The 15,648-nt window shown below is 39.7% G+C and overlaps 1 protein-coding gene across 1 annotated transcript; it reads left to right on the forward strand.

The window, feature by feature from the left end:
* The first annotated feature begins 11,247 nt into the window (after positions 1-11,247).
* LOC100354156 (olfactory receptor 52P1-like) lies at positions 11,248-12,183 on the forward strand. The gene has a single exon (XM_002708563.2). It carries the CDS (start codon positions 11,248-11,250, stop codon positions 12,181-12,183), a length of 936 nt encoding a protein of 311 aa, XP_002708609.1.
* Positions 12,184-15,648: the final 3,465 nt, after the last annotated feature.

The raw sequence follows: 15,648 nt of genomic DNA on the forward strand, positions 1-15,648 counted from the left end.
ACTTGGGCCATCTTCTACTGCTTTTCCAGGCCATAGCAGAGAGCTGAATCGGGGGAGGAGCTCCAGCCTGTTTAATATTTTGGAATAGTTTGAACAGTATTGGAATTATTTCTTCTTCAAAGGTTTTGTCAAGGTAGTCACAAAGTCATCAGGTCCTGGATTTTTACTTGATGGAAAATTGTAATTTCTGCTTCATTCTCAGTGCTTGCTATGGTTCTGTTTAGACTGTCTATATCTTCTTTATTTAATCTTGCATGGCTTTATGTATCCAGGAGTTTATCCATTTTTCATGATTTTCCAGTTTGTTAGCATACAGTTTTTACTGTTATTGTTTTTTTTTTAAGATTTATTTTATTTATTTGAAAGACAGAGTTACAGAGAGGGATAGAGCCAGAGAGAGAGAGAGAGAGAGAGAGAGGTCTTCCATCTGCTGGTTCACTCCTCAAATGGCTGCAATGACTGGAGCTGCACTGATCCAAATCCAGGAGCCAGGAGCTTCTTCTGGGTCTCCCATGAGAGTGCAGGGGCCCAAGAACTTGGCCATTTTCCACTGCTTTCCTAGGTCATAACAGAGAGCTGGATCAGAAGTAGAGCAGCCAGGACTCGAACCAGCACCCATATGGGATGCCAGAACTGCAGGCAGCGGCTTTACCTACTACAACACAGCGCCAGCCCCAGCATTTAGTTTTTATATTAGTTTCTCACGATTCTTTGTATTTCAGTGGTGTCTGTTTTAATATTTCATTTTTCATCTCTAATTTCATTTACTTGAGTTGTTTCTCTTTTTTCTTTGTTAGTCTTGCTAAAGGTTGGTTTATTTTGTTTATCTTCTCAAAAAACCCAACTTTTTATTTTGTTGATCTTTTGCATTGTGTTTTTAATTTCATTTTCATTTATTTATGCTCTGATTCTTATTATTTTTAACTTCCTACTGATTTGTGGTTCGATTTGTTCTTGTTTTCTGTTTTTCAGATGCATCATTAGATCATTAATTTGAAACATATCTCTCTTTTTGATGTAAGCAGTGAATGCTTTAAGCTTACCTATTAATATTGCTTTGCTATATCCTACAGGCTTTTATATGCTACCCTTTCATTTCCTTTATTTCAAGAAAGCTTTGATTTCCTTTTTAATTTTTCAGTGACCCATTGATCATTCAGTAGCATGTTTAATTTCCATGTATTTATGAGTATTTTATTGTTCTTTTTGTTGACTTCTAGTTTTATTTCTTTATGGTCTAAGAATATGCAACTTTTTTACATTTACTGAGACTTGACTTGTGGCCTATATACGATCTATCATGGATAATGTTCCATGTGCTGATGAGAAGAATGTGTGTTCTGTTGCCTTTGGATGAAATATTCTGTAAATGTCTGTTAGATGCATTTGCTCAATAGTATGGTTCAACATCACTGTATCTGTATTGATGTTCTGTTTGGATGATCTGTCCATTGATGAGAGTAGGGTGTTGGAGTAATCCACTATTATTATATTTAGGTCTAATAGTATTTGCTGTATGTATCTGGGTGGTCTGTGTTGGACGCATATATATTTATTAGTGTTATGTCTTCTTGCTGAATCAACTTTTAAAAAATATCATGTCTTTCTTTGTCTCTTTTCACCATTTTTTATTTAAATCCTGTTTCATCTGACATAAAATAGCTACTCCTGCATATTTTTTAAAAAGATTTATTTTGTTAATTTGAAAGGCAGAGTTACAGAATGACAAAGAGAGATCTTCCATCTACTGGTTCACTCCCCAAATGGCAGCAAAAGCCAGGAACTTCACCTGGATCTTCCACATGGGTGCAGAGGCACAAGGACTTTTAACTTAATGTAAGCAAAAATCTATGGAAAGAAAATTCATTTGATTTGTTGATAAGTTTAGTAGAAAAAATGGAACTGTGAACAATAATGATATGTCATATCATGTTTCTAAAAATAATTCACACAAATTGTGTGTTAGAATGTGTGGAATGTATTTAATTTTTTAAAAAGTTAAGGCAGAAATTTAACAATATGCAATAAAGAGAGATGTGTATATTACCTTGAGTAAAAACAATCATTTATTCATATATATTATATTATAGGATATTCCAACATGATATTGAAAAATACTTTCTGCTTCATCAAACTTTAGATCAAATGTGAGAAGTCACATAACAGCCTCATTATATCATTTAATGAAAACTACAAATGTTCAAAAATATCCCCTGGAAACTGCTTTTCATATTTTGTTGTCTTTATTTAAACGGTCCAGTGGGATTTCATAATGAACTATTTATTCCACCCTCCCATTATCCTTGACCTCTGGAGAGTCATGGAGGGCCCAGGGTTCTTGGAAGATAAAACAATGAAGTTCAAAGTTTCTCTTATATAGATGGAGAGCTTCAGCCTGCCTTTAACAAGAAGTTATATATTGTGTTGCAGGAAAGAAACATAGTAAGAAAGTCAGGGTGGACAGGTAGCTCCTTCCCAGACCAACAAAAAAGAGAAAAAAGTGTTACATGAGATAGGCAGCTAAGTTGTACCTTCTAAATGGCAATGCTCTGCTTACCAGAAGAAAAGAGCACAATAGGAAGAATATAATGGAACATCTCCAGGTAAGTTTTGATTGAAATAATTAAGAACAGCTACCCCTGTCTCCCTTTCTTTTAATCAGGCTATTTTTCCTAACCTCTTACTGTCTGTAGCCTCCGTTGATTCTCCTTAACTGATGTTTACTCCATAGCCACTCAGCAAACTGTTTCCTGGATACCTGCAAGAACTATCTTCATTCTGAAAGCTGAGCAGGTTTATAGTGGATTTAGTAAGTGATTCAAGAATCCAGAGGTTTTAAAATAATGTCATATCAGTTATGACAAGGTGGAATTAACAACTCCTGAAATATAGTGAGTACAAAATAAATATAGTTAAATGAGAAGAATGGCTTAAATAGAAGAAATTTAGCTAAAATAATGAATCTTAGATATGGGAAAAGCCATAATGTGGGACAGAGAGGAAAAGTGAAAATAACATTAAACTGAATATAAGTGTCAAGAAACGGAATGTGGAGAGCATTATAGACAGAAGGAACTTCCTGTCATGAATGAATTTCTGACCTTATATCCAGATATTTGGCAACAAGATCACATGAAATTTCTCATTATCCTCTACATAAATTTTCTAATACGTGTCTTTTCTTTGTTTCCTCTACCCAGGAAATTCTCCCTTTTCCATTTGACTAAAACATTGTTATTTCTGACTGTGGCAAAGTTTACCCTTTAAAATTCTTTTCTACTTCTCAGTTGTAGCATTTACTACCTATTTTTATGTAAATCTATCTACTAGACAAAGAATAATGAAGGAGCATGAGGAACAAATGGATAAAAGAAAAGGACAATGAAAGGAAGGGATGCCTTGGTTTAAACCCTTGTATCTACAGCTTCCGACTCATTTCTTGGGCCAGTCATTTTTCATGGGGCTGCACATGGAGATACCTCCACAAGGTCCAAAGAACACTAGTTCCTAGGCTCCTGTTTCATACGTTCTGTTTTAGTTAATGGAGTCCAGGTCTCAGTGATTGTCTAATTCCTTAGTGCTTCTAAAATGTTGCTAGGATGAATCACTTTGTGACTTCATGAAGTATAGAGGTATTGTTTTTAGTAAGCTTGTCTTAAAAGACAATATGAGATTTAGTCTCACTAATATGGAAATTTAAGAAGCAATGGTATTTTCACAGATCCACACAAGAATTATGAGTTACCTGAAGGTTTTGTGGAGTTAGAATAGCAAAGACATGCAAGCTGAGGCAGGGACAAACTTACAACTGTTAAAGTGCAAAATAGCCTAGGACTAAATGAGCAAGGGGAAGAGTGGGAGACAATGAAGCTGAATGAAGCTGAAGTCTGTTAACTTGTACATCATGAGTATCATGAGTATTCACAATAAGTGTACATCAAAGTAACCCACACATCCTAGTACAGACTTCCAATTTTATTCTTTATATAAGAATCTTGTGGACCGGCGCCACGGCTCACTAGGCTAATCCTCCACCTATGGCGTCAGTACACCGGGTTCTAGTCCAAGTTAGGGCACCTGATTCTGTCCCGGTTGCTCCTCTTCCAGTCCAGCTCTCTGCTGTGGCCTGGGAGTGCAGTGGAGGATGATCCAGGTCCTTGGGCCCTGCACCCGCATGGGAGATCAAGAGGAAGCACCTGGCTCCTGGCTTCGGATCGGCGCAACATGCCGGCCACAGCACGCCCCATAGCGGCAACTTTGAGGGTGAACCAGAAGACCTTTCTCTCTGTCTCTCTCTCTTTCTCACTGTCTAACTCTGCCTATCAAAAAAAATAAAATAAGAATCTTGTGAGAAAAATAATATCAAGTTATTTATGTTTTTATAAATTTTAAAAATAATCTGACTATAATACATAGTTTGTAGGCAAGGCAGAAGCAGAAAGATCAGTGAGGAGATACATCAGTGGTCTAGTGAAAACTAAGGCTGTCCTGGTTAGAATAGGGGTGGGGAAGATAAGAAAGGGGAAACAAGAAAAAAAGCCAATGGAGGTATGGGAAGGGGTATAATTACAGAAACAAGTTTTTGTGTAAGAAAAAAGAAATGTGATTTAGTCAGAAGGAGAAAAATATGGCTGGTCAACCAATGTAATAGGAAGAGAGTATACGGATACCAATGCGGTGGGTGCCATTTTTGACATGGATAAATGGAGAAATTCTGTTTTAATTTCTTCTGCTTTCTCATGAAATAAAAAGAAAGAACATATTCTGTGATGAAAGGCTATGTGTTTAAGAAGAAAAGACAATAACAAAATAAATATGTGACAAGAACTTTGATTCACAGGATACGCTGGGAACTTACTTGAGGATTGTGATTAAATAAGAACTAGTGATCATGGCTGTGTGTTTCTTGCAAGTTCTGTTTAATTGTTCAGGCAGAGTTTGGGTTTAACAAGGATTGCAGCTCTACTCTATTAATATGGTTAAGGGAGAGGGAAACAAGGAATAGGAGTGTAAAGACAAATGATTATAATGATAAAACATATTTTCTAAACTAATGGGAAGGTAAGATAGTAATGGGCAGGAAAACACTGCAGCATGGATAGATTGGAAAATCATAGCATGGCAAAGAATTCTAAGTAGAGGTACTAGGAAACAAAACATCTCTTGTATGCAAGAGAATTGATCCCTACAAACAAAATTGTAATGCAGTTATTCTAAAGTATTATTTATGTATTGTGAGTGTCTGAAATAGTGTCACTGTGGTTGAAGCAACAATTGGGATGGGAGTTGTAATAGAGAGAAGGGCAACAAAAACATTACTTCATATGTAAGGAAGATACCAAGAATATAACCTGATGAAGAAGAGGACTGAGGGTATAATGGATAACTGCAAACAGAGTGGGAAAAGGATGAAATGTTTGACAGCTTGTGCTTTTGAGGCTTGGGCTCTTAAAGTTGAAAAAGATATAGGTCTGGAAAGCACAATAGGGAGCAAGAGGATCTAATGTGTACCTCACTTTGAAGAGCTACGGCCCATGAGCAGTGAAATTTATAAAAGCAGCTTCAGGTTGGTTGTACAGAAAGCAGCCTGGTCAGAGTATAGCCTGGTTTCTGTTAGATGAAGATGGTAAAATGAATTTTCAAATAAAACTAATTTTTTGACAACAACCTATGATTTCCAAAGAGCAAAATGTAAACGTTTTTGGAAGAAATAAGTAGAAAAGGAATGGAATATACTCAGGAGACTCCTTAACTTTCTAGTGATATGAAAATTGGTGATAAAGCCCAACAGGGGAGGTTATATTTTCTCAAAATGACAACAGCAAACAGGGATCTGAGATGTGATGGGGTTGGTTCTACAGGTATGTGATGGGGAGGTGGATGTTCAGATCTAACTTAGATCTTCTGTTCAGATCTAAATTAGATCCTTTTGTGGTACCATTCAATAGGTAGATTGTGCTAGCAAAGAGGACAGAGGATGTTTTGCTTTGAGGATTGAGGGTGAACAGATTGGAGGATAATAGCTGGTTTACCAAAAGCATAAGAACTGTGGGTCACCCCTAACTCTGGTCAGGGACTAGGTTTAATTCAAGAGAACAATCAGTCTTATTAAGGGTCTGCCACCCCTTAGTGTTACAGATGTTGGCGTCAAGGCGAAGTCTTGTTTGTAAAGAATATATTTTGTCACTTCAATCTCAGCAACAATTCAAGATTCAAGGTTTGGCATTAAAAAAACTTTGATGAATGGAAATGCTGTTGAATGAGAACATTGGCAGATTACATATGAGTTGATAGGTACTGGCCTCTTGGAAAGTAGTGACTTTTTTAATGAGAGTCAGGGTTACAGATGGAGACAAAGAGAGAGATCTTCTACCCCCTGGTTCACTTCCTCTAAGGCCACAAGGGTCAGGGCAGGGCATACCAAAGCCAGGAGCCAGGAGCTTCTTCCTGGTCTCCCACATGGGTGCAGGGGCCCAAGCACATGGACCATCTTCTGCTGCTTTCTCAGGTGCAGTAGCAGAGATATGGATTAGAAGTGGAGCAAGCAGGGCTCAAACTGGCATCTATATGAGATGCCAACATCGCAGGTGGTAGCTTTACCTAGTACACCACAATACCAGCCCTGGAAAGTGGACAAAAATAATAATTGATATTGGCAAGCCAAATGGAGATAGATAAACTATAAACAGATAGAATTATTAGAATCGTTACAATAGTCAGTGTAATTATTTAGAGATAAGTTTGTGAAACATGAGAAAATAGAGATATTGTTGCTACAAAACAAGGTAGATTTAGTGGGACAGAGTTAAATGATGGGAAAAACATTGAGTATGAACTCTGGAATTAGTTCATCTTTATAAATATTCATTCTATCCAGAAGTGATGCAGACATGAGGAAAGAGTAGGAGAAAATGATCTATAATTGTTCTGGTTATTCACCTGTTTTGTGATTTTCCTTGAAAAGAAAAATAAGTTGTCATAACTATTGATATTTTACTAGGTAATGTTCTGTTACACTGAAAGGAATATTTGAAAAAGAACTTACTTGGAAACAAGTTTTCAGGTAGGGGAACAGTTGCTTATATAGTATCATATATTCACATCCTAAAATTTTCCATTTATGAGTATGGGATGTATGTATGTGGCTTAGCCCCAGGTTTACTGTGCTGATTAAGAGGTACTTCTAAAAATAGCCAAAATAGAACACTGCTGATCTGTTGTACTAGAAGAACATCATTGGAGAGAAAACTCCAATACTTTCTTCATGTTAAAAATGAGTACAATATGAAAATTACAAAAGTGACCAAAATCAACATTTCATAAATTTTTACAGGAGCAAAAAATGCATCAACTGGTTTTCAACATACTTATAGATTTTAAATGTTGTTTAGACAGTTTTGTTTTTAACTTGGACCAATTATCAATTATTACAGGCTTCCTAGGATTTACCATTCCTGCTTTCTGTACCAGCGGTTTTTTTTTTTTTTTTGGAAACATCCCAACTTTTTGTTGATAAATGAGCCTTTACTATCATCCATATTCTAACTTCCTAAAACCCTAGGTATAAAAGTCCTCCCTCATTTTCCTCACATACTCCCTATTTGGGAATTTTAAATTCTGTAGTTCCACTGTGTTCTTATGTCCCATTAGCTCCAGAATCAATAGACTACTTAATGCTCTATCTGTTTTCTTCTTTGAATGTTTAGTCTAAACCTACTCCAGATGCTCTTAAATGCAGAGGCATTGCACCTTAAGTTCTGTATAATCTTGTGTAGTAACTTTAACAAAAGCAATGATTTTATCAGTGTCAGATTTAATTGATACATGCATAGCTAAGAGAGTAATATGGAAAGAGTGCTGCTCACTGAGAAATCTGATATTAATAGAGTCAGATACCTACAAGAAAAGCAAAGGGAATCTTTAGATAACTGTATGAAAAATAAGAGTATTAATAAGCATAATGAACTCAGGATTCTAAAATGAAAACTCAAGTGAGTGTGACTTTTATAAAGAAAAAATGACTATTCATAAAATATTTAGTATAAGCATGTTTATTTCTACTACATGTAAGAAAGTATCATAGATCCTGGTATATAGTACAGTTTGTTTAAGTGCAGATTTCATTTTAATAGCACTACAGATAATCTGAAGCAAATAATTATGGAAACTTTAGGTTCTGAAGAAGTAATTTAAATATTCATCATTTTTGCATTTTATGGTGTAAAGTATATCCCATGACAGTATTGATGCACTTTATGACTCACAAAGTAATGCCTCAGTCATAAAAATGCCATGCATGTTCTCTACAGTGGACTTCTTCTTTTAAAAAAGAAGATTTATTTATTTATTTGAAAGGCAGAGCTGCAGAGAGGCAGAGGCAGGGAGAGAAATAAAGGTCTTCCATTCGCTGGTTCACTCCCCAGATGGCTGCAACAGCTGGGGCTCTGCCAATCCAAAGCCAGGAGCTGGGAGATTCTTCCAGGTCTCTCATGTGGATGCAGGGACCCAAGCACATGGGCCATCTTCTACTGCTTTCACAGGCCATAGCAGAGAGCTGAATCAGAAGTGGAGCAGCCAAGATTTGAACTGGCACCCATGTGGGATGCTGGCACTGCAGGCAGCAGCTTTACCTGCTATGCCACAGTGCCGGCCCCGACAGTGGACTTCTAATATAAATATGGAGTGCCTATCCATGTGATTAGATGAATGTCTCTTTCATCTTCAGCTCTTCTACTTCTGTTACACAAGAGCTATAGATTCTCTTCAACAAACTCTAGAATTGAGATTAGGGCTGGGACCCAGGCACTCTGATATGGGATGTGGTAGTTTTAAGGGACATCTTAACTGCTACATCAAATGTTGACCCCTAGATAAATATATTTTGACGTTGAAATCCATGCATAGTTTTCCATGAACTTTTTTAATACCCCACATATATCGTTCACAGTGTCAGTGAGAGTGTTATTTTATGTATTCAGGCAAGAATTGGCCTCTCTGTGTTGTTGGTCTTTCCCTCTGCACTAAATACTTTATTGTTATAAACAGAGCTTCTTACTAAAAGCTCAAGTTTAATATATACCTAACCATATTATGCAGTACATGCAACTACTCCCTGTAACAACATTCATCATCCTCATTACTGCAACAGCTCATTTAATTTATAAATATCAGTGTATGTCAGAAGATTAAGTTCCCTAACATATGGACCAGAGTATATAGGCTTCCAATGAAAGTCCATGACCTAAAAATAGAATGGACTATACCTAGAAAATGGAGGAACAGGCACCATAGAGGTAGGTATTAGTGAAAGTGTTCTTGGTTTAATCACTGTTGAGTATCCTTGGAACCCTGGAAGGAAAGAGAAATTCTACCTAAATTGTGATAGAAAATAAAAAATAAATGAATACTCTTAGGTATCCCATTGGACTAATTTGAATTAAATTCTTCAAGAGGGGCCGGCACCGTGGCACACTAGGTTAATCCTCTGCCTGTGGCATCGGTATCCCATATGCAGGCCGGGTTCTAGTCCCGGCTGCTCCTCTTCCACTCTAGCTCTCTGCTGTGGCCTGGGATAGCAGTTTGTTTTTTGTTTGTTTGTTTGTTTGTTTGACAGGCAGAGTGGACAGTGAGAGAGAGAGACAGAGAGAAAGGTCTTCCTTTTGCCGTTGGATCACCCTCCAATAGCCGCTGCAGCCGTCACTCTGCGGCCAGTGCACCGCACTGATCCGATGGCAGGAGCCAGGTGCTTATCCTGGTCTCCCATGGGGTGCAGGGCCCAAGCACTTGGGCCATCCTCCACTGCACTCCCTGGCCACAGCAGAGAGCTGGCCTGGAAGAGGGGCAACCGGGACAGAATCCGGCGCCCCGACCGGGACTAGAACCTGGTGTGCCGGTGCCACAAGGCGGAGGATTAGCCTAGTGAGCTGCGGCGCCGGCCTGGGATAGCAGTAGAAGATGGCCCAAGTGCTTGGGCCCCTGCACCCGCATGAGAGACCAGGAAGAAGCACCTGGCTCCTGGCTTCGGATCAGCGCAGTGCCGACCATAGTGGCCATTTGGGGAGTGAACCAATGAAAGGAAGACCTTTCTCTCTGTCTCTCTCTCTCACTGTCTGTAACTCTACCTGTCAAATAAATAAATAATATATTTTTAAAAGTAAGTAAATAAATAAATAAATAAAATCCTCAAGTTTAGATAGTACAATCTACATTTAAAAGGTAGTGGCAGTGGAAGAAAGAGATGGCACTGTGGTTTAGTAAGTTAGACCTCTGCCTGCAATGCCAGCATCCCATATGGGTGCTGGTTCAAGTCCTGGCTGCTCCACTTCAGATTCAGCTCCCTACTAATGGCCTGGGAACACAGTGGAAGATGGTCCAAGTGCTTGGGCCCCTGTACCCACATGGGAGACTAAGAAGAAGCTCATGACTCCTGGCTTTGGATTGGCCCAGCTCTAGCCATTGTGACAGTTTGGGGAGAACCTGTGGGTGGAAAACCTCTCTCTGTCTTTCCCTCTGTCTGTAACTCTGACTCTCAAATGAATAAGCAAATCAGGTCAAAAACCTCAAAAGACTGTTCAGCAAGTGCATATGTATGTATCTTGTAGGCAGCTGTCTGGTAGCGTTCTTAGGTGAACATTAAGCAAGTGTCTTCCATATTCTGTGCAAAGAACAACAAAAACCAACATAACAAAAGGCCCCATGGAGAAAAAAAGGTATCTCCCCCAGACCACTCAAGAGAGAATCCTCAAAAAATCTCAGCAAGGAAAACTGAAAAAATCCTAAGGAAAATTTCCCAAATAACTCAGCATTTCTGGAACAAGAGAGAATGAATATTTTCTCTCTGTAAATATTGGAGGTTTCCTAATCTGAAATGCATGTTTGTATCAGGTCCTTCCATACTTCCATCAGAGATTAAAAAAAAATTATCTTTTTCTTATTCAAAATCACAGAAAAATATTTTGAATTACAGAATTACTGACCTGGAAGGGGTACGAATAAAGGTCCACTACAACATCCCATATATGGAAAAGAACCTAAGCCCTGCAATGAAGTGGCGGTGAAAACAACGTAAGTGCTTATATTCACCTGAAACCTAATGGTGACTTTTAAGAATCCCAAAGAGGCATTCTGTTTTCTTTCTCTGGGTTACATCTCAGCAAGTCATTAGAACACAAAGCAGTAAAAGCAACCATCACCCATGTCTCATTGGCAGGCTTAAACTTTCTTTAACAACCACCAACAATCTCTGCCATGCTAATCTTCAATCATTCCAGCTTTGTGACCTTCACTCTGATGGGAATACCTGGCTTAGAGTCACAGCACTTGTGGCTATCTGTCCCTTTCTCCTCCATGTTTTTGGTTATCCTCATTGGCAATGGTACTATCCTCTTCCTGGTGGCCACACAGCCCACACTTCACACACCAATGTACCAGCTTCTGGCCCTGCTGATGGTGGTTGATCTCGTATCTACTCTGACTCTGGTGCCCAAGATGCTCTGCCTCTTCTGGTTCAATGATCGAGACATAGCTGCTGGTGCCTGTTTCACCCAGATGTTTTTCATCCATGGAGCATCCGTGGTACGATCAGCTCTTCTCGTTGCAATGGCCTTTGACCGCTACGTGGCTGTGTGTGAGCCATTACGCTACAACACAATTCTGAGCCATGCGCTCGTCAGACGCCTGGGACTGGCCACTCTAGCCAAAGGTGCACTTCTCATCCTGCCTATGCCCCTCCTGCTTCAAAGGCTGACTTTCTGTCACATGGCCATTCCTCACACCTACTGTGATCACATGGCTGTGGTGAAAATGGCCTGTCACTGCACCAGACCCAATCGAATCTATGGACTCTTTGTGATCTTGCTCGTAGTGGGACTTGACTTACTACTCATTGGCCTCTCTTACATTCTCATTCTGCAGTCTGTGTTGCGCCTCAACTCCCAAGATGCTACCTGGAAAGCTCTCAACACCTGCTCAGCCCACCTCTTTGTCATCCTTGTCACTTATGTGCCCGCACTCTTTTCCTCTATCACTCACCGCATTGGTCGCAATATCCCGCCTCATGCCCATATTCTTCTTGCCAATCTTTACCTTCTCCTACCTTCATTGCTGAACCCCATTATCTACGGTATAAAGACGAAGGAAATACGTGACAAAGTGACCAAGTATATGTGCAGAGGAACTCCATAGGCTGGGAGACCCAGCAAGAAACATGTGAGCTAATGAGCAATAAGTACCACTGACAATGCCTTTGCCAAGCCATCCAAAACCAGTTGTTTCTCCAGATGAACTGTGGAAAGAATATATCACGGGGCAGTGATTTCCTTTACTTTCTTCTTGTTTCTTTGGCTTATATGAAGGGTCAGTATGTTTGAAATTTCAGTGAAATTAAAGTACCAGAAGAGAGGAACCTAAGATTTTGCTTTATATGTGCATTTAGCAAGGATACTATTGGCATGGGTCTCCTGATTGCTCTCACGTCTGTGTTCATGTTCATATGCACAAAATTGTTTTGTAAATAATCCAAGATTATCTTTCCTTGCCTAGTGTAGAGTTAATATGTGCTTCAGTTTTCTTTTTAATTTTTTTAATTTTTTTTTTGACAGGCAGAGTGGACAGTGAGAGAGAGAGACAGAGAGAAAGGTCTTCCTTTTTCCATTGGTTCACCCTCCAATGGCTGCTGTGGCTGGTGCATGGCGCTGATCTGAAGCCAGGAGCCAGGTGCTTCTCCTGGTCTCCCTTGAGGGTGCAGGGCCCAAACACTTGGGCCATCCTCCACTGCACTCCCAGGCCATAGCAGAGAGCTGGTCTGGAAGAGGAGAAACCGGGAAAGAATCCAGCACCGTGACCGGGACTAGAACCCAATGTGCCGGCGCCGCAGGCGAAGGATTAGCCTATTGAGCTGCAGCGCCGGCCAAGTTTTCTTAATATTTACTTTTTCTTTTTTTATTTAAATATTTTACTTATTTGAGAGGTAGAGTTACAGACAGTGAGAGAGAGAGACAGAGAGAAAGGTCTTCCATCCGTTGGTTCACTCCCCAATGGCCGCAATGGTCGGAGCTGCACCGATCCGAAACCAGGAGCCAAGTGCTTCTTCCAGGTCTCCCACGTGGGTGCAGGGGCCCAAGCACCTGGGCCATCTTCTACTGCTTTCCAGGCCACAGCAAAGAGCTGGATTGGAAGAGGAGCAGCTGGGGCTACAACTGGTGCCCATATGGGATGCCGGTGCCGCAGGCGGAGGATTAGCCTGTGTCACGGTGCTGGCCCCATATTTACTTTTTCAAATTTGTTGTATTTGTTTTTTTAAAGATTTATTTATTTATTTGCAAGTCAGAGTTACAGACAGAGAGGGAGGTAGGCAGAGAGACAGAGAAAGAGAAAGAGATTCCAACCTCTGGTTCACTCCCCAATCACAACAGCCAGCATTGGGCCAGGCCAAAGTCAGGAGCCAGGAATAGGTGGCTGGGACCCAAATGCTTAGGTCATCTTCTGCTGCTTTTTCCAAGGCATTATCAGGGAGCTAGATAAGAGGGGGATCACCTGGGACAGGAACTAGCACCAACATGGGATGCCGGTGTTGCAGGCAGTGGCTTTACACACAATACCACAATGCCAGTCACTCTTTGTTTTTCTTTAAATAATGATTACTTTCTTTATAAAAAAGAAAGACCAATCTGCAGAGAGAGGGAGCATTGGAGACATAGAGAATTCTTCCATCCACTAGTTCACTAACAAATGGCTTTAACTGTCAGGGTTTGGCTTTGCTAAAGCCAGGAAACTGGAACTCCAAATTATTCATATGGGTGGAAGGACTTAGTCAAAAGGGCCATCTTCCACAGATTTCCCAGGCATATTAGCAGGGAGCTGGATCAGAACTGGATAAGTCAGTACTGGAACAGGTGCTCTTGTGGGATGCCAGCACCCCAGGCAGCAGCCTAACCTGCTGCATCAGAACACCAGCCCCTCTGTATCTGTTTTTGACTAGCATCTTCTTGCTGAAAGGAATCTGGCATACTCATTGTCTTTGAAAACCACTTTTTCATTTAATAATGCCACAGGTAGTTCATTTATTCACCATGATTTTTAAAAATTTAAGGACAATGTGACATGTTTGCAATACTGAAAAGATGATCACAGTTATGTGCATGCTTATGTCAGAATGCAGGAAAACATATTTGGTAGGATTCAGGAACTATTGGATACATACTAAAAATAGTACACTGAAAGTAAAAACATAGACCTAGAGAGCTAATTCAGACATCTGTGACCAGGAACTCCAGCTTAAGTTTGTGTGATAAGGAAGCCACCAGTTCCTGCAATGATATTCCTCCACTTTGAGAGATCTAGGGTGATTAGATCATGCATAAGGAACATCATATATTGCTGTGATGAAGAACTGCTTTACTGATATACATTTTTTTAACATTTATTTAATGAATATAAATTTCCAAAGTACAGCTTATGGATTACAATGGCTTCCCCCCACATAACTTCCCTCCTACCTGATACCCTCCCCTTTCCCACTCCCTCTCCCCTTCCATTCACATCAAGATTCATTTTTGATTCTCTTTATATACAGAAGATCAGTTTAGCATACATTAAGTAGAGATTTCAACAATTTGCACCCACACAGAAACACAAAGTGAAAATTACTGTTTGAGTACTAGTTATAGCATTAAATCACAATGTACAGCACATTAAGGACAGAGATCCTACATGAGGAGTAAGTGCACAGTGACTCCTGTTGTTGACTTAACAAAATGATACTCTTGTTTATGGCATCAGTAATGACCCTAGGCTTTTGTCATGAGTTGCCAAAGCTATGGAAGCCTTTTGAGTTCACCGACTCTTATTGTATTTAGACAAGGTCATAGTCAAAGTGGAAGTTCTCTCCTCCCTTCAGAGAAAGGTACCTCCTTCTTTGATGACCTGTTCTTTCCACTGGGATCTCACTTGCGGAGATCTTTCATTTAGGTCATATTTTTTTTTTGCCAGAGTGTCTTGGCTTTCCATGTCTGAAATACTCTCATGGGCTTTTCAGCCAGATCCGCATGTCTTAAGGGCTGATTCTGAGGCCAGAGTGCTGTTTAGGACATCCACCATTCTATGAGTCTGCTGTGTATCCTGCTTCCCATGTTGGATCATTCTCTCCCTTTTTTGTTCTATCGGTTAGTATTTGCAGACACTAGTCTTGTTTATGTGATCCCTTTGATTCTTAGTCCTATCATTATGATCAATTGTGAACAGAAATTGATCAAATGGACTAGTGAGCTGGCATTGGTACATGCAACCTTGATGGGATTGAACTGGAATCCCCTGGTATGTTTCTAACTCTACTGTTTGGGGCAAGTCAGCTTGAGCATGTCGAGCATGTCCCAAATTGTGCATCTCTTCCCTCTCTTATTCCCACTCTTATATTTAACAGGGATCACTTTTCAGTTAAGTTTCAACACTTAAGAATAACTGTGTATTAATAACAGAATTCAACCAATAGTATTAAGTAGAACAGACAAAAAAAATACTAAGAGGGATAACGTATTAAGTTGTTCATTAACAGTCAGGGCAAGGGCTGATTAAGTCACCGTTTCTCATAGTGTCCATTTCACTTTAACAGGTTTCTTTTTTGGTGCTCGGTTAGTTGTCACTGATCAGGGA

This window comes from Oryctolagus cuniculus, chromosome 1 (assembly GCF_051225735.1).
Source record: "Oryctolagus cuniculus isolate XC-2025 breed Fujian yellow rabbit chromosome 1, ASM5122573v1, whole genome shotgun sequence".
NCBI lineage: Eukaryota > Metazoa > Chordata > Mammalia > Lagomorpha > Leporidae > Oryctolagus > Oryctolagus cuniculus.

Coding starts and splice junctions, on each gene's coding strand:
- LOC100354156 (XM_002708563.2), top strand. CDS start 11,248: ATGCTAATCTTCAATCATTCCAGCTTTGTGACCTTCACTCTGATGGGA.